The sequence below is a fragment of the Notothenia coriiceps genome, unplaced genomic scaffold, assembly GCF_000735185.1.
Source record: "Notothenia coriiceps isolate Sejong01 unplaced genomic scaffold, NC01 NC01_scaffold00037246, whole genome shotgun sequence".
Lineage (NCBI taxonomy): Eukaryota > Metazoa > Chordata > Actinopteri > Perciformes > Nototheniidae > Notothenia > Notothenia coriiceps.
The window spans coordinates 16,797,241-16,822,240 of NW_011369947.1; the positions used below are offsets into that span (position 1 = coordinate 16,797,241).

The 25,000-nt window shown below is 40.5% G+C and overlaps 2 protein-coding genes across 2 annotated transcripts; one reads left to right on the plus strand and one right to left on the minus strand.

The window, feature by feature from the left end:
* Window positions 1-4,529: 4,529 nt before the first annotated feature.
* On the plus strand, window positions 4,530-17,032 carry LOC104966473 (dedicator of cytokinesis protein 10-like). The gene is made up of 19 exons (XM_010795660.1): window positions 4,530-4,557; window positions 9,423-9,538; window positions 10,054-10,191; window positions 10,287-10,469; window positions 10,567-10,677; window positions 10,790-11,005; window positions 11,111-11,168; window positions 11,857-11,958; window positions 12,512-12,618; window positions 12,831-12,953; window positions 13,042-13,155; window positions 13,796-13,801; window positions 14,326-14,472; window positions 14,643-14,853; window positions 14,942-15,132; window positions 15,211-15,311; window positions 16,079-16,217; window positions 16,401-16,473; window positions 16,633-17,032. The coding sequence occupies exons 1-19, from the start codon at window positions 4,530-4,532 to the stop codon at window positions 16,689-16,691; spliced, it is 2,223 nt and encodes a 740-aa protein (XP_010793962.1). The 3' UTR covers window positions 16,692-17,032.
* Window positions 17,033-22,325: 5,293 nt separating this feature from the next.
* Window positions 22,326-23,848, minus strand: LOC104965941 (centrosomal protein of 57 kDa-like). The gene is made up of 2 exons (XM_010795010.1): window positions 23,710-23,848; window positions 22,326-23,616 (listed from the first exon to the last, which is right to left on the minus strand). Exons 1-2 carry the CDS (start codon window positions 23,836-23,838, stop codon window positions 23,440-23,442), a joined length of 306 nt encoding a protein of 101 aa, XP_010793312.1. The 5' UTR covers window positions 23,839-23,848; the 3' UTR covers window positions 22,326-23,439.
* Between the last annotated feature and the right edge of the window lie 1,152 nt (window positions 23,849-25,000).

Below are 25,000 nucleotides of genomic sequence, written 5' to 3' on the forward strand. Positions count from 1 at the left end.
ACACACACACACACACACACACACACACACACACACACACACACACACACACACACACACACACACACACACACACACACACACACACACACACACACACAGTCCTGCTGGGAGTCTTGCTCAACATAATGAGTACCAGGCTTTCTAGGAAAAAGAGAGTTTGTGAAATTGAGACTTCAACAAAGCGCTGCTTGACTTTTCACAGCAGCTGATCAGAGTTTGAGAAAAGAACACATTCTCAATGCTAAAGCGGCTGATGAGTAGCCAGACTTAACTCATTTAATTTTCTTGAAGCGGGCAGACGTTCAGCCTTGAATCATTCGGAGTGTTATGATGACCAGGGGGGCAAGGAGATCATAAAGAGCGAGCCCAGAGGAAGAAATATGTTGTCGTTAACACGTTGACCTAGCAAAATCTGCCTAATACTTCCAGCTGGACGGAGAACATATACAAGTGAAAAGCAAACTTTAAGAGGCGATAGCTGCCAAGCGAGAGTAGCAAACCTATCCAAGAAACACAGAAAACAGCCTGCTAGTCTCCTAGTTCCCCTCAAATCCACACTTTTCCTCCCATTACCTCAGTTGACAATGTATACAGTTGAGCAAATTGAAGACCTTAATGAGGATGTTTAAATGTTTCCTAATTATCCAACTAACTATACCTGAATCCAAGAGGAGAACAAGCTTGTCTTTCTTTTTCAGCTTCATTCTTATAGTTTGAGTTTCTACAAGAACATGTTTACCCTGCTTACATTTATAATATCATTTCTATAATGTCAGTCTGAGTATACCAGAGAACACCAAAACTGCCTTGGTTGTCCTATTTCAAAGTTTGAGGTTTAGATACCCAAAAACAAATGCTTAAAATTGTATTTACTATAATATCTTTCTACAAGGAAACTTAAGAGAGCATAATTCTCATGCCAAGTCATTGTCATCTTTTACAGAGGAGCAACATAATCAATCCTGACTTCCAACATTTTAAATTGGCATGGTTTGTTCACGGCTCTCTAAACTCTCAGCCATCACCAATAACCCTCCGCACTCCATGAGAACAGCGGATCCTGACCTCTCTTGGCTTGCCATCGTGTCCCAGCTCCTCTCTGTAGTATTCCACGTTGTCCATCATGGACTCTTCTTCCTCGTGGAATAACAGGTAGGTCAGAGAGCACTGCAGCGCCTCCTCCAGCCTGTCCACTGCACAGAGAGACAGAAAGCAGTTAAAGTGGTGTAACATATGAACATGAATAAAGTTAACCTTTTATACCCATTAGCAATATGGACTGGTTGCTGCTGACCTCTGTGTGTGCGTGTGCGTGTGTGTGTGTGTGCCTATGTGTATACATCAAGACTGAAATTCCAAACTGTTACCACAATGGAGTAAAATATTGGCTCTGGTTGACATAGTGGAAAAGCACACACAAACATTCTCTCTCTCACACACACAGAGACACACACCCACACTCACATCAAAACACACACACGCCCCATTTTGAGGAGATTTGCCAGGAATTGTCACAGTGATGAAGTGAGACAAACGTACAGCAGGACAGTCCTGTAGCCTACAACACATATGCAATCACACTTTAATTCATATTCATTAGACTACAGATCCACAATCACATCTGTAACCCCACACACACACCTTGTGCCTAACGACAGCCGATAAGTGCACATAGAAACACACTTTTTACTAGCTTGTAAAGATGAGGGTTGACCAAAGACTTCCTGTCTTGGCCGAGGCTGAGGCAGCAACTCTGCTGCTGTCAGCTCAGCTGAGTGTTCCCTGGTCAATAAGAGTCTGGAGATATGAGCTCAGTCAAACAGAAAAACGTCATTGAGAATTTATTTAGGAATCTGAGACAGCCAAAGCACAATGCTGCTGAGTGATGCCAAACGTCCACTGCAGCGTGATGTGAAGACACTGAGGAGCCTAAATCACAGCAGGACACTGTCCAGCCAATCAATCACTCAGATTACTGACTTGTGGCAAGGAGTTACTGACATTGATTTATTATTTGGAAAAAGTAAAAAGGCCTGCTGAATACATGCAACATGCTGCTAAAAAATATAGTCTTATTATGCTGGATATAAATGAATTTTGCCCAGTGTTGTAAAAAAAGTAGCTTGGTATCCGATATATTACATAGAGACTTACAAACATAGACAGCCAGAAACACGCGCACACACACACACACACACACACACACACACACACACAAGTGTGTGTGTGTGTGTGTGTGTGTGTGTGTGTGTGTGTGCGCGTGTTTCTGGCTGTCTATGTTTGTAAGTCTCTATGTAATATATCGGATACCAAGCTACTTNTCCGGAACCTAGGCATCATATTTGACCAAACCCTCTCCTACAACAGATACATCAAACAGATCACAAAGACAGCCTTCTTCCACCTCAAAAACATCGCCCGTCTACATCCATCCCTCTCTCCCACTGCAGCCGAAACCCTCATCCACGCCTTCATCACCTCCCGTCTGGACTATTGCAACAGCCTCCCTATGGTTCACCTGCAAAAATCCTCAACAAACTTCAATATATCCAGAACTCCGCCGCCCGTCTACTCACCCACACCCGAATCCGTGAACACATTACACCCGTCCTCATCAAGCTCCACTGGCTCCCCATCCCCCAGAGAATTCAGTACAAGATCCTCCTGATGACGTACAAAGCCCTCCATAACCTGGCCCCATCCTACCTGACTGACCTCCTCCACAGACACTCTCCCACTCGCTCCCTCCGCTCTGCCACTGCCAACCTCCTGTCCCTCCCCACCCGGACCAACCTCAAGTCTTGGGGCGACAGAGCCTTCTCCGTTGCTGCACCCACCCTCTGGAACTCACTACCCCAATCCATCAGAGATTCTTCCTCCCTCACAGCATTCAAAACATCACTCAAAACCCACCTGTTCAACACTGCATTCAACCACTGACCACCCCCCGTATTTTTTCTGTTTTGTTTATCTCTTTTTGTATTTCTTTGTCTTTTTTTTTTTTTTTTTTGTGTTTTCTTAATTCTCTGTCAAAGCGTCTTTGAGTTTCATGAAAAGCGCTATAAAAGTCCCATGTATTATTATTATTATTATTATCATGTTGAGGCACTTAAGTAGAGTCTCCCATTTTATGCAAACAATGCTTCTATACTTTAACATGAAGTCCATTTTGAATACACTGAATTACTATAAACTGCCTAAAACATCAATATATAATTTGTTTGTTGCTTTTCTGGGGGCTTCCAAACAATATTAACATATTGTCACATTGGCATGCTGTTGTGGCAAACATGTTACCACATCAAGCAAACACAGGGCAAAAACATTAGCGTTCATTGAAGCCATGTTTATGTCCACCTAATGAACAAAAGCCAAATAAATTATAGATATTCTCCATTTAGCTATGTTTTGTCTCCACCAATTATTGATGGAAATGTCTTGTTCTTTAGCTCCTAAATGCTTCGCTACCAGCTAGTTGTTAAATGTTTCAGTTGATAAATGTGTCCAAACCAGAACCGTAAAGAGTGGAAAGTAGGGCTGCTCGATTATGGCAAAATCCATAATCTCGATTATTTGGGTCAATAATTGTAATTGCGATTATTAAATGAGATTATTCATTGACTTTGAAAACATCCTTTTTTTGGAGAAAATAAATGTGAATATTATGTTTTTTTTGGGTTTTTTTTATCCTGAACTTTAAGTATAATTCGACTGAAAAATCAAAACAAACACAAATAAAAAATAAAAAAAGTAATAATAATAATAAAAAAATTATCGTTTTATTTCGATGATGTTGTTTTCGTAATCGTTGCAAGCCATAATTGTAATCGCGATTAATATATGATTAATTGAGCAGCCCTAGTGGAAAGGCGATTATCTGCAGGTTTGTGAGGGACTCCCTTCACACCAAACATACGGTATCCATGTAAATGCATATTATGCTACAGTGAGAACACATTGCTGTCGGCATACTCTGCAGGGATGGAACACTTTTGACGGGTGTAACTACAAAAATCACTACTTTTCCAAGGAAACACAACACTTCTAAAATGTGACAAGTGAACATATCTCATGCATGTTTTCTGTCCATGACATTCAACCTTAAACTGAAGTCAAGAAATGTGTTTTTTTTGTATTTCAACCTCAGAAGACTACAGCTCAGTTTCCCTAAGGGGCTCTGTTGCACTGCCTGAGATTTACACAAATTAACAAGACACAAAGCAGCACCTTAAAACGACAGTATCAACCTCAAATGTGCTGATGCAAATACTAAAAACACGAGTCCCTTTTTCAGGATGTTACCATTTGGAGCTGTGATGTTGCAGTGAACACAGAACATGGCTCAACTTGGCCAGACCAGCTTGTAGAAGCTCCAGACACCAGCCCGCAAGCTGTTCTTTTTCAATAAGGATAATGTTAGTCATATAACACAACATCTGCGGAGCCACCACAGTGACAGGTCTATCTAAATGAGTTCTTCATTTAGTCGTGTTTGAAGGCTGCAGAATACTAGGCATCAGCTAATGATGGTGGAAGCAGCCAAAGGCAAGACTCGTCAGTCCAGAGGAAAGACTGGGCGAGGAAAGGGAAGAAAAGGGGACATCCACTCTAGGCAATCATGATATCATCAGCACATTGTCTGACCTCCTGCATACGCATTTTCTATTGTCTTCTCCTTTCTATCCTTGTATACCTTGTCTCCACAGTTGTCTATTTCTGTTTGTTTTTTGGTTTCCCCATTTATTTTTTCAATGTTTCAAGTTGAAATACAGGGTCAGCATGAACAATGAACCATTGATCTCTGATGTAGCCTTCCCGTCAGTTCTGGCAGCAGTTGATGTTTTGCTTCTACAGAAGTACTACACTTAAGCCAACACTGAAATAAGGTACGTGAGACAGAGAGCACAGGTAACTTAAGGTGAGCAGCGATAATGGAAGGGAAGGAACAGGACAAAGAGGGGTACGGGGGGGGAACAAGGGCATGTCAAATGATAGATCAAGCAAAAAGGATCGATGATCAACAAGAACGAGAGATGACCAGGAAGCAGGAATAGTCCATGAAAGAAGTTATATCATTATAAAGGAGTAGAAGGATGAGAAAATGGAAGGCCAATGGGAAAACAGGAGAGAATTACAGAATAAAGTAAAGGGTATTAGAAGAAGATAAGGATTGTGAATATAGGGACATTGGCGAATTGGAGAAAGGAGTTTGAGAAAAGAGAAAAGTTTTGAGTTTAAGACCACTGTACCTTACATTAATACACAACACTCAGAGCATTATGACATATATTGTAATGTTTTGTTATGGTTGGCAATATTCTGTGGTAGTGTCTAACAGAATGTTTCCTTCTGATTACTTTAATTCCCTCAAATGTCAGTTTGTGGATGTTTAAATGACACACTCTAATTTATTTCGAATCGCAAACTGCATCCTCCTACACCAACTCCCAATAAGTTTGCTGGACTTGACTAAGACAAAAGCCATTTTGTCATACACAAAACCGCTTTCCTTTGTCTGGGACACACATTGTGTTTTGTCTGTAGGGTTGTCTTATATAATGGAAGTTATGTAACATAATTAAAAGTTGTTGTTATACCATCATTGGATTACATTTGTGTGCTCTCTCCATATGCCAAGCAGCCGCAGTTATATTTAATACCAGACAACAGAGGGGTTTATTTGGCTTACATCACCAAACGCACCCTGTTCCATACAATTGCAAGTGACGGCTTTAATGCAGAATTAACTAGTTTTCTGAATGCTTAAAGAAACACCAATTCAACTCTACTAGTAAATATAAATACATTTTGAATTATAGAGGTATAATAATAAGAGTCTAATTGTGGCGTACCTTTTCTTTTTGTGCAGCAGTGAGGTGCTGCTTGTGTATTCAGTGACCATATCTGCAGCACAGAATCCACTCTTTGTTGTAATACAACTGGATTTATGTGGAACAAATTCGACTCGCTTGCGGTTTTGAATTATTTTATTCCAGACAATGGCCCTGGCTTCAATTTTTGCTGCAGTAAGCTAGTTGGCTACACAGTCAGTAAACACTGGCTAATTATTGAAGGTCAAAGCATAAACAGTCTTGGATCCATAGTGGACAATGTGTTTGAATGTTTCAATGCAAGGCTATTTGGACCTTTCTATTTGTTCTGAAATGACTTTCTTTACAGGGTATTATCAGAATGTGTGTGCTGTCAGCTGTCTTGTAATAATGTAAGCTCCAGTACGCTGCTCAGTATTGACTCAGGCACAAACGCATTGGCCCACAGGTATAAGTATTAAGCTGACAAACAATACAAGTATTACTTCAATTTGGCCAGTGTGATTTGGTTTCAATGTTCTGTGTCTGCACATACTGTACTTATACGGTATGTTCTTCATACACACATGTGTGTGTGATTGTGCGTGGGTTAATGTGTGTCCCACCTAGAGCTGCGTTCCTTTCATTTTCACTGCTATAAATCAAAGTGTAAACCCACATTTACCACGGTCAGCGCAAGCATCACCTGGTTATGGTTTGTCTTAATCATATGCCCTGTTCAACATGAGCACAGTTTCCCCCTATAGGGTTTCAGAGGATCACCTGTGTTCATTCTGTCCTTGTAATATAATTGAATATTTCATTATTTTTCCTTTCTTTTCATCTGTTCCGATTCCTCTGAATTGTTCTTCCCTCTCCAAGGCCTTTCAGATTGTCTTTGTCAAAACCAATAGTTGCAACGCATACCACTCACTAACAAGCTCTGCAGTTTAAGTAAGTAAGTAAAACTGTATTTATATAGCACCCTTCTCAACACGGATGGACAAAGTGCTTAACAATATAGTACACAATTCACGGTACAACTATAAAATGTAGAATAAAAGGCATACAACAACAGCAGGTAATACATAGGATAAAACATACGATAAAACACCAATAAAAGACAGCCACTAACTCACCTCCCCCGACGACCCAAAGGCCTGTCGGAAGAGGTGGGTCTTTAACTGCCCCTTAAAAATCTCTATTGAGGCAGAGGTTTTTATTATCTGGGGGAGTTTGTTCCAAAGCCTTGGGGCCACCACCTCAAAGGCACGGTCACCCTGAGTCTTTAGCCTGCTTCGGGGCACCCTTAGGAGGATCAGAGGACCTCAGGGCCCGGGTTGTGCTGTGAGGGTGGATCAAGTCGTTTATATAGGCTGGGACTTGGCCATGGACAGCTCTATATGTGTAAACTAGGACCTTAAAATGGGTTCTGAGATGGACAGGGAGCCAGTGCAGGGCAGAAAGAATCGGAATGATGTGGCTTGTTTTTTTGGACCGAGTGAGTAATCTGGCTGCAGCATTTTGGACCTGTTGTAACCGGTTTATTGATGTTTTGTTGAGGGAGGAGAACAGAGCATTACAATAATCAAGCCGGGAGGAAATAAAGGCATGGATAACCATCTCCATTTCTGTTTAAAATGCTGTGAAGATCACTTCTGCTCAGCCAGACATTGGCATTCAATCATATCTTGTTTCCATGAAATGCCCCTTCGAAACCATCTATTATGGGTTGGAGAGTAGCCTTTCAAAGGGTAGAAGTTGGATCGGATCAATCACAAGAGCATAACTTTTGTCTTTTACTGCCTGGCACATGTTTGTATTGCAGATCATTTTACTATGGACTCTCAGAAAGAGGGTTGTGCTGTTTTCTAATTGGGATTGCCCTGCTAAACTGACTACCTTTAAGTTTGACACATTGTCAACTGTATTGGCTTGTACACGCACAGAATATTATTTCCTCCGGGGGCCAGTGGTTTCCCAGTGTCAACAGCATAAATCAAAAAGAACTTAGAGGATAACATGGTTTGTGACCAAGGAACCACAGGTTAAAATACTGATTGAATGTAAAGTAAAGGTACATCATGTTTCTGCAATGGATTGTGAGGGGAATCAACCCAAGAATGATTTTTTCACTTCCATTTCAGTTCAACAACATGGGCCTGCACAAAGCCTTAATCTTTAGATGTATGGTTTGGATCTCAATCTGCTGGTCTGTGAGGGTAGGCAGCACGTACTGCAGTGAGTTGAACCATAAATCAAACCTTGGTAGACTTTGTACACTGAATCGACACATCTCTCACACACCTCCCTAGGGATGCATGTGAGGCTAAGGCATCAATCAACAGTTAGCCGGTTAAATGCAAATGGTCGGGAAGGCAAATGGATCCTGATCAGACGAGAAGCAAATGAAAACCTGTGGTGCTTTCTTTCAGAGTGCTTCTTAACAGGCCTAATAGCAGTTGTTACAAAGTGAAGTCAACTGATGTTAAGTGCGAGTAAAAAAACTCAGCTTGTTAACAGGGACATGACATGGCAACATATGAAAAACCTGCAAATTTAGATTTACCCAGAAAAATTTAATCAGAGCCTCAAAATTCATGACTTGAGAACTGACTTGACACTCAATTGCCTACAACATTATTTGCTTTTTCCTTTCGCGCATCATGTTTTAAACGAACATATTGAACAACTTAAGGTGAATCTGACGTGGTTAAATACATTTTATTGAAAAACAAATTATCGTTCACTCAATAATCATAATGGCTTTTAGCACGTCAGAGTATAAACTAAGCCAATATTCTCTGTTAGGTTTCTAAGAAAGACATGAGTTTTTGTTTTTGTTGTATATACGAATGTTTGTGAAGCTTTGCCTTTTATTTGTTGTGTAAGACCATGCATTGTTATTTGTATTTATCTTTTTTAAATGCTCCTTAACTCTCCCAGCCACAATTGTTAATGCTGGACTCAGCTGTGTAAAAAGTCAAATGACATTTCATATTGCAATTTGTTTAGAGACTTTTGAACCTGTAACATACTTCATAATAGTTATATTATATGTTATATGTGTGTGTGCAAATGTGTACATAAATACATACCAATACATACATTGGTTGGTCAGTGTGTAAATGTAATAATGTAAAATATTCAGATCTGTTAAAGTAAGACCCCATGATTACGAAAGAGCAATCTGGACTTTTTTTACAGTATGGTGCTGTGGGGCATTGTGTAACTTTAAGATACCATGCGCAATAGAGGAAAATATTGATAAAATGTAATTCTGTTTATAAATAACTATTGCACAACTGTTATTTTTGGGCAACAATTTCATATTACAATGGGATTTGCGTGAGTTTCTCTGTCTCATAAAAACCCTGGAGATGAAACATCGGCGGTATGATTCATATGATTGTGTTCTATGTTTGTCATATTGTGCATTCCTATGTTACCGTACATGGACCCATATGGCACACACACACACACACACACACACACACACACACACACACACACACACACACACACACACACACACACACACACACACACACACACACACATAAAGGTGCTGAGATGGATTTAAGTGATTCTTGTGGATTGTGTTTCCAGATGGGAACATTCAGGATGGGGACACCCTGAGTCCTACAGATATTGAGGCAAACATGTCCACCGAGGTGGCCCTCACTGTGCTGGATGTACTGGAGCTCTTTGTCCATCATCACAAGGTCTGTGCATGAAACTACATTTCACACCAAACACTTAATAAATCAAAAATGTTGAATGTTTATGTTCAATCTGAGCTCTGGGCTTAGTTTTGGAATTTGACAATTACATTCAATGCTACACATCTGTTTAAGTGTGTCAAACATATTCCTTTGGCTCTACTCTATTCTTTCATATTAATGTCCTTGTCAAAAATCCAATAGGAAAGTTATATATTGGCTTTGTTACTACAACATTAAAAAGGACTTTTTAAATTACATATTTTCTTGATGAAAAAAAAAATAGTCTATACAAATCGAAAAACGTATTTTGTCCAAATGTGATGTTCATACTGTAGATTTGTAGACTCCAGAATAAATTACAATACTCTAAAGCCAGGAAATGCGACTTTACTGCCACCTGGTGGCTAGACAATATACATTTTTTCGTGAAACCAATCAGTTAGATAAAATAAACTTGCCTGTTGAAACTTTGATGGTAACATGTATTGTTTTTCTTCTCTAATCAACCCATACAGAAGCAGCTGTTGCTGGATGATGGACAAAATGTACTGATGAAGAAGGTGCTGGACACCTACTTGCTCTTCTTTCAGATCAACCAATCAACTGCCACTCTACGGCATATCTTCGCTGGACTCAGGCTCTTTGTACAAAAGGTCCTGCAAGCTTCATTTTATCATACATAAACATCTAAGTGCAAATTCAAATCGTTTTTCTAATCTTCATCCGTCATCTCTTTCTGTACATGCAGTTCCCCAGTGCATTCTTCCAGGGTAAGGCAGACCTGTGTGGCTGTCTGTGCTACGAGATCCTCAAGTGCTGTAACCATCGCTCCAGCTCCACCCAGACGGAGGCCGCTGCCCTGCTGTATTTTTTCATGAGAAAAAACTTTGAGTTCACCAAGGGCAAGTCTATAGTCCGCTCACATCTGCAGGTCAGTGAGACCAATTATCCTATCTGTACTGTGTGTCTTTTTAATCATGGATTTGGCGTAACAGTGTCCTCACCACATACTCGTTCATCCACATCAGGTCATCAAGGCAGTGAGCCAGTTGATAGCAGATGCTGGCATTGGAGGATCCAGATTTCAGCAGTCTCTGGCTATCATCAATAACTTTGCCAACGGAGATGCACCACTCAAGGTATAGCAGATTAAAGCGAAATGTGGCAGATTTGTTATAATTGTTTGTGGTGCTATTTTATTCTCCTTTCTTGGATATAAAAAATGAATGGAGATCATTCTTATTTCTGCAGAACACTCCATTCCCTGCTGAGGTGAAGGACCTGACCAAACGGATCAGGACGGTTCTGATGGCCACAGCCCAAATGAAGGAGCATGAGAAGGATCCGGAGATGCTGGTGGATCTCCAGTACAGTCTGGCTAACTCCTACGCCAGCACCCCCGAGCTTCGATGCACCTGGCTGGAGAGCATGGCTAAAGTTCACGTCCGCAACGGCGATCTCTCAGAGGTTATAAACCTTTCATGGAACTCTTGCTTAAGAAACTTCACAAATAGCTATTTTGGATTGAAGTATGAATTCAATATGATATTAATGAGTCTGACGTTCCTTTAGGCTGCCATGTGCTACATCCACATCTCAGCCCTTATCGCTGAATCCCTGAAGAGAAGAGGTTAGTGCACACATGTTGCTGCTTTTACTTTTTGCAGCATGGTTTGAAAGTGTTTATGTGTATTTTTCTTTCTAATTCTTGCAGTTGTGCATCTATACAGACTGTTTTTTTCTGATTAAAAGTTACCATAACTTCTAAATCAGAAAGTCTGATCACAGCCGTCTTCCGTCATTCAGCAAACCTCTCTTTCTCTCTGCTAACACGATCATCACAACGATCGACAAATCATTTTAACTTTCAGTCATCAGTCCTTCATTTCTTCATGGGGTTAAATATGTGTGTCTGAAAGTGAGCACTCTGGTGACTTGAGTGTGTCTTTCTGTGAGGAACTTATGGGGAATTAAATGAATTCCAAACTAGTCAATCTAGATCTATCTTTGCATCTCAATACTCTTCCCAATCACAACTGTTTTCTACATGTTTTGCTGTGTGGCTGTTCCTCTATCTGTAAATCTGTTTGCTTTTGATAAGTGTGCTTCCTCATTGAGACTACAGCATGTTTTTATCTTCTGCCGCATGTGTTTGACATCTTTTTGCATGCTTTTTATCCACCAAGCCTGTGTGCCAATTGTTATTGAAGCATGCCGGCAGCTTCGCCGATTCCTGCTCCTTGTCCGTAAACATTAAAGGCAAAAGCAAGTGGAGTTTGTAAACCTCGTCCTCCTCCTCCTCCCCTCCTACCAAACAGGCTACTGGAGAGCTGACAAGGCCAGGATGTCCAGTGTGTCCCCTGAAGAAAGCCCTGTCTATAACTGTAGCTCCTTACTAACTTCCTCCCGAGATCAAGACAGTGAGTGTGTGCGCCTGGGGCCAGCTGGGTGGTGGGAGTTCAGAACAAAAGGATGGAGAGACAAAAGAGTGTGGGAGGGAGTGGGTGTGCAACGAAATGTTTAAACTCCTTCCAATTTTGTGGAAAGTGTTCATACTCACAGGTGGACATGGTTTGGATCGAAGGGACATCGAGTCCGGTTCCAATTAAAATCGTTACCATTTCAGGTTTTCAACACCGTGCAGTTCAGTTTGGACCGCTGTTCTTGCCTAAATGATATGATACTGTGCTGGGTTATCACTAATCACTGTCACTGTTTGACCTGCACTGTTCACTCACAGGAGATGATGTTCAGTGCGACTGGAATTTGATAAGAAGCATGCTCACTTTTGATGTTTTTAATTTAGTCTACACAAATGGTATGATTTATGTCAAATGCTTGATTGTAAAACACATCTTGTATTTTATAGAAAGATGTTTGTGTTTCAGTATGATAACAGGCTTAACATAACTGTAGGGCAAGTTGGTATCCTTTTACCTGCCTTCATGTCACTTTCATTGTTTGTAACCCCAGCGTCGTTCTCCATGGGCTGGGCAGCGTTCATGTGCATCAGCCCCAATGTCAAGGAGGAGGGGGCCATGAAGGAAGACACTGGGACACAAGACACACCATATACAGAGGTCAGTGTTAGCCTTCCATCCTAAAAGTGTTGTGATAAGGGCTCCTGATTTCTCAAAATCCAAGATGCCCTAAATGTCTTGTTTTGTCAGTCGAAAAACCCACGGACACTACGGTTAATGATCATAACCATTACTGCAGTTTTGAGAAAAATGCCCTGTTACGACTGAGTTGCAGTGTTTCTCTCTAACATGGATCCTGGTGCGCTGTGTAGGACACTCTGGTGGAGCAGCTGGAGCTGTGTGTGGACTACCTGTGGAAATCAGAGAGATACGAGCTCATCGCTGACATCAACAAACCTGTGATTGCTGTCTTTGAAAAGAGAAGGGATTTTAAGGTAACTGTTAACACTTATACCCTGTGTGTGTTTGTGTGTGAGTATATATCGAGCCTAACCTCACATGTGTGTTGGTGTTTGACCGCAGAGGCTGTCAGAGCTGTACTACGACATCCATCGCTCCTACCTGAAGGTGACTGAGGTGGTGAATTCAGAAAAGCGACTCTTCGGTCGCTACTACCGTGTAGCTTTCTACGGACAGGTGAGCGACAACTCATCGTGGCACACACTTACACAGACACGTCTGCACACACACATCGCTTAAACCAAAGCAAAACAACAGTTACCAAAAAGCTGCAGCCGACGATTTGACAGGGACTCAACTAAAAGACCTATTTTTTTATAAACAATGTTACTATTATAAACAAGAACAGAGGACGAAAGAAGTCTGGTAAAGTTATTAACACATCTGGAACAAAACAAATATATATGTAGAGCGAGATGTCACTAGAGATAAGTGGGAAAATGTTCTTTCAATTTGGATGAACTAATTCCTTAGATTTTGTATAAGCATATATGATATTATTATCCTTGAATCCCTGGCGTTATTCGAGAAAGAAGCACAGTGCAGTTCAGGCTTGTTTTTTAAGAACCTGCATCCTTGACACAGTTTCCTTGTTAATGAGGGGAATATATTTCCAGGCAGGGATTTGAGAGCCATGAAGTGAAGAAAGAATTAAAAAAGCCGATAATGAGAATATGAAATCCTCTCACCATTGGAAAAAAGAGGAGAGAGATCAGATCTCATCAGTGAGGCGTGGAGATGGAGCATAACGAGAGAGAGTGTCCTTAATTTCTCTGTCTGCTCTTTTCTTCCTTTTTTTATTATATTCTATATCAAGATTGCGGTAAGTTTTGTACGTCTTTGATTTTCCATTTTCCTCGATGCTAACCACTTTTACCTCTCTTCTCCTTCTACCACTATTAACATCCGCTGCTCTTACCCATTGAAGGGTTTGTGTCAAGCTTGCTGTGCTATTCTACTTCCCATAATCTCCAATGATGACGTTTTTCCCTCCTAAACATAAATACTAGCTTTTTTTCAAACAGCCACAGTGGACAGGAAGATAGCTATTTATTAAACCTCATTCACCTTTGACATTTGCCTCAAATGCTGCTTTGAATATGACCTCTGAACTCTCCCATCCAGAACTAAACACCTTGTCAGGGCCAGGTTTTGCTAACAAGTGTTGCCTGTTTGTACAACAGTGACTCAAGAAACCTCTAGGGGGCAACATTAAGTCACACTGGCATGTGTACAGTTTGATGTGACAGCACAAACCACATTCAAAGATTACATTTGCACACACACACTTACACATATATTTAACAGGCATTCTAAGCTATGTTTGCTGTGTATGTGTTCCTGTAGGGTTTCTTTGAGGAAGAGGAGAGCAAAGAGTTTATCTACAAAGAGCCGAAGCTGACAGGGCTGTCGGAAATCTCGCAGAGACTCCTCAAACTCTACTCGGACAAGTTTGGAGCTGACAATGTCAAGATGATCCAGGACTCCAATAAGGTATGAAGGTTGTTTGTTTAGACATTAACAAAGATGCCAGAAAAATGCGTAATATAATTGCAATAACTTGTGATTGTGTATAATGTTTGTTTACTGTGAGTCTTTTTGCAAACTAATTACACTCATATAAGTATATTTACTATTGCTTGCTTCACATTCTTTAAAAACAGGTAAATCCTAAAGACATCGACCCCAAGTTTGCCTACATTCAGGTGACGTACGTGGTGCCCTTCTTTGATGAGAAAGAAGAACAGGACAAAAGGACAGACTTTGAGAGACATCACAACATCAACCGCTTTGTGTTTGAGACGCCGTTCACTCTGTCAGGGAAGAAACATGGAGACGTAGAGGAGCAGTGCAAGAGACGCACCATACTGACCAGTAAGTATTTGTTTACCATAAACAAAAACACCATGTAACACACAATGTAGAGTTGCTTTAATCCATGGGTTACTATGTCTCTCTTTAGCGAGTTCCAGTTTCCCCTACCTGAAGAAGCGTATCCAGGTGGTGGAGCAGCAGAGCACAGAAATGAACCCGATTGAGGTGGCCATCGATGAGATGTCACGAAAAGTATCTGAGCTCAACCAGCTGTGCAACATGGAGGAGGTGGACATGATCCGGCTGCAGCTGAAACTGCAGGGCAGCGTCAGCGTCAAGGTGGGGGTTCTTCCACAACACAGATTATCAGGGGGTTTGGGTACCTTGTCATTTCTCACCTGATGTTTCCCTTTCCAGGTGAATGCAGGGCCCATGGCCTACGCCAGGGCGTTTTTAGAGGAAAAGAATGCCAAGAAATACCCAGACAACCAGGTCAAACTGCTCAAGGAGATCTTCAGGTACGATTAAAAGTTGGGAAATTTGGTCCTAATATAACAAAGTAGGTATATATTGTGCATTGTAAAACTGGCCAATACAACACCATATTTTTTAAACATAGAACAGCTTTGTTGCTTGGTATACGACATCATGCCAAAAAAAACAAGGATATGGACATAATAAGGACAAAATTATGTTGGATCGAAAATATGAGAAATAAAAAGAAAAGAAAATAGTGCACAAATATAAAAAATACATTGATCTTGTTCTTATAGGGCAGTGATTGGATTTGAGGTGTTAAACCTTAGGGTGTAAAAATCAATATTATACCACTCTTATATATCCCAAACCCATGATGCTCAATTAAACATGTTTTTATAATTTGTATCTAAAACCGTTCCAATAGCCAATGAAAACAAATGAACCAGATTTTTACGATACAGATTCTCACCCAGAGTATTAAAGATCAATGTGAAGGGTATTATTTGCAACACTGATAATGAAAGAACACTTTCTCAAATACATGTGAAAACAATGTACAGGGAAGTTATAGAATTCCTTCATAAAGTGTAGTTCTTATTTGATTTTTGTTGTTTTGCTCATGAGGATTTATATATCTTCCACAAAATGTTGACTCTTACATTGTAAAAAACAACCATCACACAAAGCTTCTTTCAAAATGTAATCTCAAGAAAAAAATGTATGTGATGTAGGTTACAACCTACATCATTAAAGGTCAGTTCAATGACGTGATTAATAATCAGAACAACTCGTTTGCCCCCTGCAGGCAGTTTGCAGAAGCCTGCGGTCAGGCACTGAATGTGAATGAGCGCCTGATCAAGGAGGACCAGCTGGAGTACCAGGAGGAGATGAGAGCTCACTACCGGGACATGCTGACTGAGCTGTCTGGCATCATGAATGAACAGGTCTCACTCTGCAACCAATGAGTGTCCTGACATATACAACCACCACATTGTTGTTGTTTTTTTACTTATCCATCTGCAGGACATAATGAGCATCCTCTCTTCCTGTGCATTCCATGTGTATCAGCTTCCGTTTTTACTTCATAGTTGCCTGTACTTCCTTTCCAACTTTTTCTCTCATTTCAGCTACACAAAAGTGTTCATGCTGCCAGTACCTCCTCTCTCTCTAACAGCTCTCTGTCCACTCTTTCTAAGACTGGTATGCCATTTCATCAACCTCCTTCATAAAATACATCGTCACCTTGCTACTTGCTTATCCCACTTTATCTTTCTTCCTTATCTCAGCCGAACTGCAAGCCTGATGCCCTACTTTCACATTTTCCTGTTCCAATGCAAGCTTTTTACTCTTCTTCTGCAGATTCCTCACACAAGACAACCAGGAACGGAACGGCACAGCGCCTACTGAATGGCCAATAGACTCTCAAAAAATCCATTGTGCCCGGGAGGACTTATTATTCCCATAAATGACTTTGGAGTGCCAGTTTGAGCTTCATAAGTGGCTTATTTTCTTTTTTCTGACTGTAGTTGTTTCCTGCTGTAACAAGCGGCAGGCTAGTGGAACTGTGACTGATGGTGAGTTCAGAGAAAATAAGGAAAGAAGTGTGTAGACTGTGGTCGTGATAGTAGTCCTGTGGTTGAACGTTGACTATCGTCGGTAGAGGCCAGGCTGCTGGACTGTTAGCTACTGTTTGTTTTGAAGACTCGATCCCCCGCCCTGCCAACTGATTCATCAGCTTACATACTGACAAACACACTCACAAACAAGTACACAAAGTGCATATGTTCACACACACAACATGCGCCTTCTCTCCACAACCCCGTCCCTTTAGAGAACAGTGACCTTACTGAGCTTGAGGTGCGTTCAGCTTTATGTAACATATACTTCTCCGGTGCATTTTGATGACAGTTTTTGGATTTTTTTCCGTGGATATCTTTACACTATCTTAAGAGATCTTGTAAGATTAGTGATGTGAACAAAAGAACATTTGATTACAGGTTTTCTAACTAACGAAGCATCTGAAGAGTTGAACGCACCTCCAGTTCCTGTATGAATGTAGAGCAGCTCCACATTGCTACTTTGTATCCTTGCTAATGTTCTGGATATATCACCTTCCCGATTTTCAAACGGAAACAAAAAAAAAGATGTTTTGTAACATTTTTATGATTCCAATTGCATTGTTACTGTTATTATTTCCTGTACTGTTTTGAATTGTAAATAAGAAATATTAATATTTAAAACGTTTGCATTTTTTCTTTTTATAAAATATACAATATATGAATATTTGTTTAGCTGAAAAAAAGAAACGAAACTAAAGTTTTATGTATAACATTTAAATAAAATTTTGTTAATGTCCAAAATGTATGATTGATGATTCCTAACCTCAGGGTTGCTACCGGTTGCTACTCATTTTAATTTTGTCGCTTTGGGTTAGGTGTTGTTTTTTGGCACTAGCCACATTTCTTACACTTTCTTAAACCGTTTTTTTATTAGTCTATACTAGAATGACCCTTGGTGTGTTCTGCACTGTCACAACTTTGTCTGCAATATAAGTGTTCACGGTCTGTTAATCTGACTGCATGTTACCATCTGTGGTTCCAGACTAAAGACACTTACATTACAATACTTACAGTACATGAGGTTGAGGTTTCACTGAAAGTGAAATGACTGACACAGAGCAGTTTTCCATTGGATCTGGTGACACTTTTTTCCAATAGTTGGGTATAATTACTGACCATGCAGCGCGAAGGCAGCAGAGTGGTTGTTTATTTATTGATGCTAAGCCTGAGGTTAGGGCACTGCATAAAAAGAGGTTAAGTGGCCCTGAACATAGCTGGTGGTAAGAGACTGCATGTGGCCCTCTGTGTCTCACTTTTCGGTTTTTATCTCTGCCTGACAAGACAGCTGACACATTCATATGTGTGTCTCTTCACTCTCCCTCTGTGGCAGATTGAGTTTCACTGACCTCCTACCTCTTCTTCTCAAACTCCAGCTGATCAGTATTTCGCTCCTCCTCTGTCTCGTCTCTCTACCTCCTCCCTCCCTCTCTGTAGCCTATTTTGTGAACCAGAAAGGGGGCTGATTGGGTTTCTCTCCTGTACAGACAGGTTTGTGTACGCCTGTCTCCCGCATGTGGCCTTCACTGTGGCGGGGTCAGACTCAGGTTGCTTTGAACCAGAACAATTCAGACCAGGTCACACACTACAACATGGTTCAAACCTGCTCCCTGGTAGCCAACAGCTCTTCTGACAATATTTCATAATTTGTTTTACTTGACTTAAAAGTATTTGTGTGTCACTGGTGTGCTCAGAGACTGTCTGGGCTCATGGGAACCCGACCATACTTCCCTGTGTGTGGAGACCCCACTGAGCGTCATTATCTGTAATTTTCTCTGTGTGTGCAGCCTGCCTGTATTTTATATCTGTTGCATGATTCCTTCTCTTATTTTTAATCGAAGCCACCTTCTGTCTTCATGTATTTTCTTTCCAAGACATCTTTGGGTTGACCTCTTGACCTTAACGTTTATCAAAGACATGTGTTAGGCTTAAATTAAAGGCCTACCTGTCCATAAATGTTTTTTTAACATTATGGGCTCCCGTAATGTTAAAATGTGAATTTTAAAAGACAGAAATGCAATCTACATTTGATCAAATTACAATTATTCAATGTGTCCTATAGCTTTTTGTTCTTGTTGGATGATCTTCTAAAAAAACAATCAGATCAGAAGGAATGCTGATACTTTCTCAGTTTCTTTCCAAGATGTATCTTTGCTGACAGGTGCAATCAATATTTTAGAGGAAGGATATTGTAATCCCAACAGAGACATGGGCATTACAAGAGGAAGAGTGAGGTGCCCAGACAAATCTGATCTACCAAATCTTAATTTGAGCTATAACAAAGAGTGTTGTATATTTTGTAGGGCCAGATGTTTTCATAAACGCGAATTATTTCACAGAACCTGCAGGTTTAGTAGCTAGGTCTCCCGCACTAAAGCTCCAGCGCAGTGCACATTTCATTTCCGACCCCTGCTTAGTTTTCCTGAAACAGGACGCCGGGGCTGATGAATAAAACATCCTCTGTGTGCTGCTGGCTGATCACCGGAGCCCTTTCAGCTGTATAAGTGGTGAAAGGCGACATAATCTCCCCATAACAAGATCTGGACTGAGATTGAGGAGCACACAGTACAGAAAGACAGAGGGAGGACCAAAACAACTTCTGGGAGCAAAAATGTTAAAACCCCAGCAGCACCGAGAGCTTCTCCTGCACGACTGCCCTCCGGTGTTTGGGAAGCCGTGGTACTGGCAGCGCAGCAGCAGCGCCATGGAGAGCACGCGCAGCCTGGCGCAGGTCATCATGGAGATGCGCGAGGACATCCAGAAGCTGGAGGCCGAGAACCGCGAGCTGCGGGGAGACTCCGGTCAGCGGGGATATGGGGCCAAGCAGGGGGAAGCCAGGCTGGGGTTTTCAGCAGCAGGGCAGCGGGTGGGGAAGGTGGAGAACCCGTATGTGAACCTGAGGCGCAATGCGTCTGCGCCAGTTCTGGAGGGACAATACAAAGGTAAGAAAAAGCCTTTTACAGGTGGTTTAAACTTGTCAGAACAGCAACACACCGTTTTTCAATTTACATTAACTGATTAATAAAGGAAGGGGGTGGGGGCTGTTATGAAGGGACACTCCAGTGATTCAGCATTCAACACTTTAAAAAAAAAAAATCTGAGGAGCAAGAGCAGATTTGTCCAGCAAAAACACTAAATCCTATTCTGTTTTTTGCAATTCAATAGCATCTTTATTGAAAAATGTTTAAAGAAATTAACTTTCCATGCACAGCAACATTCTTTTTTTTGAGAAAAAAGTATCATTTTTAAATGTGAGTAGAAATATATGTCATTAAAGAGGCAAGGGAAAATATTAAACCCGACATTTAAACTGGACATCACAACTTCCCATATCTATCCCTGCACTGTTAAATTGATTAATCAACACACAATGTTCATGTTATTTAACAGAGAACACCGTCATGACTGTCCGAAGGTACTCCATCAGCTCCAACCTGTCTGGTGTGACCATGACGGAGGGAAGGACTGACAGGGCACAGCCCAGTGACTCTGGATGGGAAAGACTACAAGGAGAAATCCAGCATGGTAATGGCATCTTTGGTAACTCGGCGATGGAAGAAGTGGGAAAAGCTACCAACAGACACTCCCTGCAGGAATATGTACACAAAAACAGGTAAGAAAAGCTATGTCCTGCACTTTTCATTTCAGGAATGTAGATTTTAAGCAAAATGCTTGAATGAAATGTGTTTTAAATTGGAGGTTTCTGAAGGTTCCCCCCATTAATGGTTAGTTCAAATCAAATGTACTTGAATCTATTTGTCTAACTATACAACGTATGCTACATTTCAGCTCCGTAGCCACATAACTATTGTGATTTTTCTTTTACCTTTCAGGGCCAAGGTAAAAACTGTCACATTTCTTCTCCCTGTGGATGACATTTACACAAACAGGCCAGTTCTAACCAAACAACAGGAGGAGCCTAAATTCACCGAGCTGGCTCCCATAACTGAGACAGATTCCTGAGGGAAGCAGAGCTTTTTAAGACTTTGGTTATGGAACAATGTGCACATGAACTGAGGTTAGCTTCTTCCTTTGGGTCAGTGTGGATTGGGCTCTTAATGATTGAGCCAGCAGACCGATTTTATCACACCTGACCACACAAACAGAAGACTCTGGTTACAGGTGTTGTTTTCATCTGGCCATTGCAATCCGGGCCGGGTTAACAGTGATGAGACACGGGGCCTCTCATCGGCGAGGATCATATGTCTGTACTGCTCTCCTGACCTGGGTGACCTTTCAGAGTGACACACCTGCAGGCTGCAGGTGACGGCTCATTTACGGACAGTTGTGGTCAGTGACTAAGGCTTTGTGAGCACCATCAGACTCATTAGTTATTCACCTTTGTTTATGTTTACAATGTAAACTGAGATGGGTTGTCAAGGGGCCACGTGTGTGTATAAACATGTGACCTCTTTCTTAGCCGTGATCCTCAAAACTGAATTTTGTTTTGGTACATGTAACATAGTATCTACTTTCATGTATGGAAAGCTCTTTGTAAATATATTGTATAGTTTGGCATTAACATGAACATTTAGGCTAAGGCACCGTCATAATACTATAAATGTTGACATGTGATATACGCAGTTCTATTGATTATTTTGGCACATTTATAATTCATTTATAGTTACCATTACAATATAAAATAAAACTGTAATCTGAAGTATTTTTAACTGGATGTACAACTACTTTTTGTGTCGTGCTCACAAGAAGTAAAGCAGTTTAAAGTGCCTTTTTACCTCTCCTTTGATAAACTGTAGAGTTCATATTTAAGCCACATAACTTAATAATGTTCACCTTCTGTGCTCGTAAAAAAATATTTGATAGTTTATCACAATATTTGGTATTAATAATAACATAGATCCACACGCAAAGCAAACGGCCTACATTAAGGTAATGTATTTGCTACAGCAAAAATGGTCAATCTTTACTTAAGAGAAACATTGACAATGCAGAGAATCGAATAATCTGATGTAATTCAAAGTGAGAATGATACCATCTACACAAAAGCTATTTTTCTATGACTGCTGCTCAAGAGCATTGGCATGAGCCAAATACGCTGCACCTTGGTTGATGAGTCTTCTATATTCAATCAGCCATTCCTCCTTTTTATAACCATCTCTATCTGCTTTGATTGGTTTCCATGGCACCCTTAACCAGCTTTTGTTTCACTGTCGCTTAGACAGCGTCCAACATGTTTTTAAAATTATAATAAATTTAAAAAAAAGGAACACTAGAAAGTGATGCAATAATTATTGGATTTACAGTTATGTCTTATTTTAAATGTTTTAAGTGGCCTACACTATCATTGCAGTGGTATTATTTTGTCTTCTAATGAATAACATAGGTTTGCTAGAAGGTATAAAGCTAAATGTAGTCTTGAAGAAAGTAATTCATCATAAAGGTTTTTGGTAAAAATCAGCAGAACATGTGTTTTAAAATCCTTATGATTTTATTATGGTCTGATGTGTACTGAAGTAATGATGGTGGTCCATGTTACCAGCATCAAAGGTAAAAAAAAGACAATTATGTCAAAGCAAAAGAGCCCAACAGGAGCACAGCAGGGTACAGGTTCAAGGAAACAAGGGATAACTGGAATATCTTGAATAAAAAGCAATGTGCTAAGGCTGTTTGCCAAAACAAAGCCAAAAACAACACAAAACAGTACTGTAGACATATGCAAACGTCAATACTTCATAACTCAGAGAAATACTATTTCCACTCAAAAATATGTACCCATGATTTTCCAAAAATATTAAAATCTTCTTGCATAATGTATAAATAATGAAAAACTAAAATCATAACATACAACATGTGTGTAAACACATAAAGAGAGACGGCAATAAAGTACATCAGTGTATGTTAGGTCCTTCAACACAGTAGGTCATTCACATACAGTAATATGGATTAAAGCATTTCATAACTTTCTTTACAACGCTAAAGGCTGCTGCACTATTTATGATGTGTAACCATTAAGCAACCCAGGAATCTTTTAACACCAATTATTTAAAAAATATATATTACTGATATCCCATTAGTGTAAATATATATTTCCAAGCCCCAAAACACTACAAGAAAAACGTAAAAAAAACTGTTTCCATCACTTTTAGGATAGTGCAGCTGTAACTATAACTAGTATGCCCTCTGCTGGTGAAGGAGGTAATTTAAAAAGAAAACGGATGTAGCCAAAATGTTTTTAGCAGACATGCTCCACCATGAACACAAATATAGTTTCTTCTGAGGTATTTGTAAAGAATTGTAAATTACAAGTTAAAGCCCCCTCTTTTATTTTTTGGGATAAAATACACTTTGGGTGGACTGGTATAAACATCCGTCTGGTTTAAAACCAGACTTTTTTGGATCTGTTGCATGTTGCTCAAACAGTAAAAAATATATTTTCCACAAGGGATCATAGGTCTTATGTTCATGAAGGGATATTCTTTAGTGATAATCTGTCAGGGACTGTGTGGATGGTAAAATAACGACCAAAGGTAGGTAGATAGCACTGACAGGATTAGTTTGGGGTTCTGTGTGTGCTCCGTCCTGCTGAGTGTCAGGTCCACAGGGAGGTCTGCAGAGCCCTCATGTCCCTCAGCAGCCTCAGGTTGCTCTGGCTCCTCTCCCCTGGTCTCACTGCAGCTGAGCGACCTCTGATGGAAACTGTGGTCGTCCCTCTCACCTCGTTCCCTCTCTTCTGCCTGGAGTTACCTTCTTTTCTTAACTTTTTTATCTAGAGGAGGGACGAGAAAAGGTCAAATATATATACATCTTAGTGCAATTAGTTTGCTTGTGGGAACTGAATTGTTTCTGCTTTAAGACCTACCTGTGTTTTGTGTTTGTAGAGTTGACCGATCTGCTCTCCTTTCCTCTCCATTTTCAGCAGCAGCCTCTCCTGCTCCCGCTGGAGTTCTTTTCTTTCCTCCGTAGAAACACTCGCCTCCACCTGCCTCATCAACTCCTCCTGCTCTCTGCGGCAAAAACAAATGATAACATTGAATACTATGCTCATCACTTCCTTAGAGCTCTCATATCACGCCTGGCTGGCAGAGAACTCACAACTCCATAGTTTGTCTTTTGTTAACTGGACTTATAACTTCACAATATGACAATATGACATATGACAAAACCTTTATTTATTCAGGTGAAAACCCATTGAGATCATTGACCTCTTTTTCAATGGTGACCTGCTGCAAGTAGGTTCCAACATGAATACAAACATGACAGAAAAACAAAGAGGACATCATATGGCATATTTACATTGACTACAGTTTGTATAGCTAGTAGCATTTACAGATACCAACAGTTTCCGATTGGATAGCATCTATCCTTGCTTTAAAAACATGTAATGGAACCAAGCTGCTCAACTTCCATTCCTTTTGCAGACTGTTCCAAATTAGCGGAGCTGCGCATCTAAAAGCTGTATTCCCTAAGACAGTCCTAGCAGTTGGCACATTTAATACAACCACAGCATTCGATCTCAGGCAGTAGCCATTTACAATACGCCGTGAGATCATGGAGCAGATGTAGGATGGAAGTTTCCCTAACATTGCTTTGTAAATAAAAAGATACCAGTGATTGAGCCGCCGTACAGTTAGTGAAAGCAAACCTGCCCTTGCATACAGGGTACAATGATGGGTTAATGCTTTACAGTTTGTCACAAATCTCAGTGCACTGTGATAGGCGGCATCTAACTTGATCAGGTAATTGGCCGGTGCATTCATATAAAACAGATCACCATAGTCCAGCACAGGTAAAAAGGTCACATCAAGGATCTCAATAGTAACCAATTGTAAAGAATACAGGCCAATCTACCTTGTCCAGGACTTCAAACGTCAGACGTGTTTTACTTTTATTTTTCGTAACTAACTAACTTCCAAACGGTCTTCCGTATGTAATTAAGTTCTTAAATCCGGTGATAAAACGTCCCTTACTGTCCTACTACAATTTTTCTATTATTTGTTTACGAATTTAGATTTCCCCGTCACTACTTATCTTTATTTAACATTAGATTAACAACCATAAAATACTAATGGCGGTGTTATTACTACATAACGCACACCAACTAATGTAGTCGCCTCTTTTAAGCCTCCGGACCTTTACTTTGAGGACCGTCC